General features: G+C 48.0%; 2 protein-coding genes across 2 annotated transcripts; one reads left to right on the top strand and one right to left on the bottom strand.

Annotated features, from left to right (window-relative positions):
* The first annotated feature begins 1,007 nt into the window (after positions 1-1,007).
* On the top strand, positions 1,008-3,041 carry LOC108157035 (inhibitor of growth protein 2). Its single transcript, XM_017288847.1, has 3 exons — positions 1,008-1,371; positions 1,443-2,431; positions 2,495-3,041. The coding sequence occupies exons 1-3, from the start codon at positions 1,230-1,232 to the stop codon at positions 2,699-2,701; spliced, it is 1,338 nt and encodes a 445-aa protein (XP_017144336.1). The 5' UTR covers positions 1,008-1,229; the 3' UTR covers positions 2,702-3,041.
* Positions 3,042-3,161: 120 nt separating this feature from the next.
* LOC108157036 lies at positions 3,162-4,420 on the bottom strand. Its single transcript, XM_017288848.2, has 5 exons — positions 4,260-4,420; positions 3,806-4,084; positions 3,649-3,748; positions 3,540-3,590; positions 3,162-3,481 (listed from the first exon to the last, which is right to left on the bottom strand). The coding sequence occupies exons 2-5, from the start codon at positions 4,078-4,080 to the stop codon at positions 3,398-3,400; spliced, it is 510 nt and encodes a 169-aa protein (XP_017144337.1). The 5' UTR covers positions 4,081-4,084; positions 4,260-4,420; the 3' UTR covers positions 3,162-3,397.
* Positions 4,421-4,643: the final 223 nt, after the last annotated feature.

The following is a 4,643-nucleotide window of genomic DNA, read 5'->3' as shown; positions in this document are numbered from 1 at the left end:
CCGCAAAAGCACTTGATATTTTCGTTTTTAGTATGGCCAAACATTTTGGCCGCTCCGTGCCACGATGAAAAATAAACTTAACCCATTTAAGCCCCTTTTATTAAAACAGAGGAACAACTTGGGTATGGTCACACTTTCAGTGCTGCAAAGCACCGATCCGATACTATCGACGAATATGCATATATATGTACCTACGCACACATACACACGCACACAAGTACAGTCGCAAGGTCGAGTTCAATTTAAAGAGTGACCGTGCAAGAATATCCGCAAAAGGACTTCATATTTTCGTTTTTAGTATGGCCAAACATTTTGGCCGCACCGTGCCACGATGAAAAATAAACTTAACCCATTTAAGCCCCTTTTATTAAAACAGAGGAACAACTTGGGTATAGTCACACTTTCAGTGCTGCAAAGCACCGATCCGATACTATCGACGAATATGCATATATATGTACCTACGCACACATGCACACGCACACAAGTACAGTCGCAAGTGGCGACTCAAAACACACATACCCTGGGGCAAATGGATACTATAGAATTGTGAATACGTTTGTCTTCCAAGGCTCAGTAGGTATCAGGATCGACATAAATATATACAAGATACTAATAATGTACTTGAATATGTCTAAAGAATATCAATTTGAGAAAAGGTCTTTATAAATCACGTTTAATCTTCATATAATATTAGCGAAATAGGGTGTACAAAGGGCTATACACGCATCACGTCTTCAAATGCCAGCAACATTGCGACTTTTTTTTTGTTGAACTTTTTCGTTTAAACCTTTTTTTTTAAATAAATACAATAAAAGCAAGGATTAAAAACTATCCAATCTTGTAGAAAATTTATTTATCAATCGTATAAAATTATGACGGCATGGCTAAATGTTCCATATAGATAGTAATATTCAACGGAATATCAAAAATGAGGAATATTTAAAAGAGAACTCGAATTCGTCAGTATATTTATGGTATATTTTGAAAATGCGACGGTATATTTGCGAGTGTCTGACCGTACATTGATAAATCGGAAAAAAAACTTCGAACGCTTAAACCTCTTTTCACGAAAAACGCAATAAAAAGAAAATTGATTCATCAATCGTAAAGCGAAAGTAACTCAACCGATCTTTTCCAGTCCCTGTGGCGCACCAATTCCACCAGACTCCAGCAGTACCCACTCGATGTGGCAGCGACAGCAGCCGAACTGACGCGCATCGAACCTTAACATGATAAATCCAATTGCATCCGAGTCGGAGGCCATAAATTCGGCCACCTATGTCGACAACTACATTGATTCCGTGGAGAACCTGCCGGACGACGTGCAGCGGCAGCTCTCCCGCATCCGTGACATCGATGTCCAGTACCGAGGTGGGTTTTCGCGGCCTAAATCTTTCCCAAACGTAGCGTAAACTGATCCGATCTGTTGGCACCATTCGCAGGGCTGATTCGCGATGTGGACCACTACTATGACCTGTATCTGACGCTGCAAAACTCGACCGACACTGTCCGGCGGTCCCGCAGCATGAACCGCATGCACCAGTGCCTCATCCAGGCGCAGGAGCTGGGCGACGAAAAGATGCAGATTGTCGGCCAAATGCAAGAGATGATCGACGGCAAGCTGCGGCAGCTAGACACGAACCAGCAGAACCTCGACCTGAAGGAGGAGCGCGACCGCTACGCGCTGCTGGACGACTGTCCGGCATCGAAGCTGCAGAGATTACAGAGCCCGATGCGGGACCAGGCGAACACGGTAGGCGGAGGTGGCGCCGGCAGCAGCAGCAGCGGCGGTCTGAATGGCAACGGCCTGGGCGGAAGTGTCGGTGGATTTACAGTGAAGGATCAGTACGGCCTGCCCGTGTACGTCGGCGTCGTGGGGGTGACTAACCCGGGGGCCATCATTTCGGGCAATGGCGGCGGCGGCTCCACACCGAACTCAGAGCGCTCCAGCCATGTCAGCAACGGTGGTGGCTCCAATGGCAACCTGAGCGCCAGCGGCGGCGGTGATTTGCAGAGAGGGGGAAGCAAACGCTCACGGCGCCGCAACGAGAGCTTGGTCAACGGCAGCTCCCTGGAGATGGGCGGCAACGAATCGAACTCGGCCAACGAGGCCGGTGGCAGTGGCAGCGGCAACGGGGAACGCAAGGGCTCCCTGGGCAGTGCTGGGGCCGGTCAGCGCAAGGGGAACCTGCAGGGAACTTCGGGTGGCAGCCTGGCCAGCGGATCCGGTGGCACGATCAGCGGCGGGGCGGGAGGAGGAGCCGGTGGTGGTGGTGGTGGCGGAGGAGGAGGCGGCAATAATTCGGGCAAGAAGAAGAAACGCAAGGTACGCGGCGCGGGCGCTTCGAACACAACAGCGAATGCACGCGAGGAGACGCCGCCGCCGGAGACCATCGATCCGGATGAGCCGACCTACTGCGTCTGCAACCAGGTAAGTGGAGTGGAGTGGCATCCCAAGAGAGAAACAGCTAACGTTACACTGTTTTCATTGCAGATCTCTTTTGGCGAAATGATTCTGTGCGACAACGACCTGTGCCCCATCGAGTGGTTCCACTTCTCGTGTGTGTCCCTGGTGCTGAAGCCGAAGGGCAAGTGGTTCTGTCCGAACTGCCGTGGCGAGCGACCCAATGTGATGAAGCCGAAGGCCCAGTTCCTCAAGGAGCTCGAGCGGTACAACAAGGAGAAGGAGGAGAAGACCTAGGAATAGCAACCGCAAGAGCCCACTGTCCTGTGTTCAACACCAGGCGTGGGCAGTACAGCAGTACTTGGCGCTGCGCTCTGTATATTATTCGACCCTAAGATTTTACCATAATGTACATTTAGTGTTTTGAAAACCCTCCTCCCCGATCCCACTCGAGCCTAGGCTTGAGCCAGGTTTGAGTTCGTTGGCCTGGCCTTCACTCAGCTTTGTCGCACTCACACCGCACCCAGAAAGCCATTCAGATCTGGCCCCTGTCTCTTTACGGGGCTAAAGTTCGTCTGTTTGATTAATCGTTTCTGTACAAATTGTAACTTTCTCTAAATATAAATATTTAAATATATTTAATGCGTACACACACATAGAACTTAATTAACGGCTGATGCACCACCCACATCTCTCGATGCCATGCCCTGCCTTCGAGGATCTGATCCGAGAACAAACACTACACTCAGTAGACGTATTATCTTTACGAATAATTGTTTTTAATGGTCAAAAAGCAGACTAAGGCATTCGATTCATACATTATAGATGTATAGTAGATGTGTATAAAGGCGTAAAATGTATATATTTATAAAACTATTTGGTAGGCATCTCTGTGTGTAATGGAAATGAAATGTATTCTTATTACAAAACTGTCTCTGGACGGACTTTTGTTGCGTGTCAAGTCTAAGAATTCGAAAAGTTATTCGAGCCTCATCACGGCATCAGCAGCTCAATGTTTGGATTCTGGATTTGCAAGAAGATCTGGTACTGAGAGAAGACTACCAGCCAACAGTATATCTATCGAATCAAAGAAAATTGGTTAAGATGGGGATGGGGTATTTATATATTTACTCACATTGTAGGCCATCCAAACGAAGTTGAGCAGAGCCGAAAAGGTTTGTTCCAGCTGTGGGAGAGAGCAATCATTAAATTGAGGATTCACTTTGCCTGCTTTTCCCACTTACATAGATGTAGTATCCACCGATGAGCCACAGACTCCAGCAGAACTGGAAGAGAATGGCAAGGCCCACCAGACCCAGCCAGGGCAGCAGCCAGCCGCGAGTGCTGTAGAGAGGCATTAATGTAGTAAGAACTCCATTAGCTTATAACTCCAGCACTCACCTGATCTTAATGCCAAAGTACACCAGATAGGAGGCAACAATGATCAGGAGAAAGTATATGATGAAGAAGCCGCCAGCTATGGGCATCGACGTCTTGATGTCCGTCTCGAATAGTGGAGAATAGAGCTGGGCCGACTCGCCGCCCGCCAGCATGTAGGCGATAATAGTGATCATCACCACCGACAAGGCGGCCGTGTACGCGGCCACAGCGTAGCTGCCCGTGCGTACATTGTCCGACCAGATGATGGGGGACCAGCAGGAGCTCAGCACAACCATGTTTCTACAATCACAGAATCACAAGAGTAACGATGGGTCAAAAGAGTGTCTGAAGCATGTTTGTTTAATTCGTTTGGGCCTGCGTGACGCGCTGCCACCAGGCAGCCAGCAGAAGCATCTTCCGTCAACGCCCATATATTTTGGTCAATGAAAACCAGCTCCAAGCTCCACCTATTCACCAGTTTTTCGTTGATCAGCCAATCTAGAGTAACGTTCGGCCAGTTGCACACACTTTCTAGGGCGGGGTCTGGGCGTAAGCGTACTTATTTTTTAAATAAAATTAACTTTAATTAAAACAACAACATTCGGTTCGGACCAGGGTGACCGTTTACGGTACTTTTGATACTTTTCGGTATTTTTTTGGGGTCCAAAATGAGCCGACGGTATATTTACGGTATATTTTGAAAATGAGGCGGTATGTTTCGGTATATTTGTGAGGGTCGGACGGTATATTTTATCGATAAATCCGCGGTCACACTGGTTCGGACAAAAAATTCAAAATAGCAGCAGAATGAACAGGCAGTTGGCGCGCGCGATCTTCATTTTGATTTTGCTTGTGGCCA

The sequence above is a fragment of the Drosophila miranda genome, chromosome 2 (assembly GCF_003369915.1).
Source record: "Drosophila miranda strain MSH22 chromosome 2, D.miranda_PacBio2.1, whole genome shotgun sequence".
NCBI lineage: Eukaryota > Metazoa > Arthropoda > Insecta > Diptera > Drosophilidae > Drosophila > Drosophila miranda.
The sequence above is the reverse complement of the archived record's forward strand: the minus strand, read 5'-3'. Positions and strand labels throughout refer to the sequence as shown.

Excerpts from the sequence above, each read along its gene's own strand:
- LOC108157036 (XM_017288848.2), bottom strand. The coding sequence starts at position 4,080 with ATGGTTGTGCTGAGCTCCTGCTGGTCCCCCATCATCTGGTCGGACAAT. Across the intron at positions 3,749-3,805 it reads TACTTTGGCATTAAGATCAG|CACTCGCGGCTGGCTGCTGC; the intron begins GTGAGTGCTGGA and ends GCCTCTCTACAG. Across the intron at positions 3,591-3,648 it reads TCGGTGGATACTACATCTAT|CTGGAACAAACCTTTTCGGC; the intron begins GTAAGTGGGAAA and ends TCTCTCCCACAG.
- LOC108157035 (XM_017288847.1), top strand. The coding sequence starts at position 1,230 with ATGATAAATCCAATTGCATCCGAGTCGGAGGCCATAAATTCGGCCACC. Across the intron at positions 1,372-1,442 it reads CATCGATGTCCAGTACCGAG|GGCTGATTCGCGATGTGGAC; the intron begins GTGGGTTTTCGC and ends CACCATTCGCAG. Across the intron at positions 2,432-2,494 it reads CCTACTGCGTCTGCAACCAG|ATCTCTTTTGGCGAAATGAT; the intron begins GTAAGTGGAGTG and ends TTTTCATTGCAG.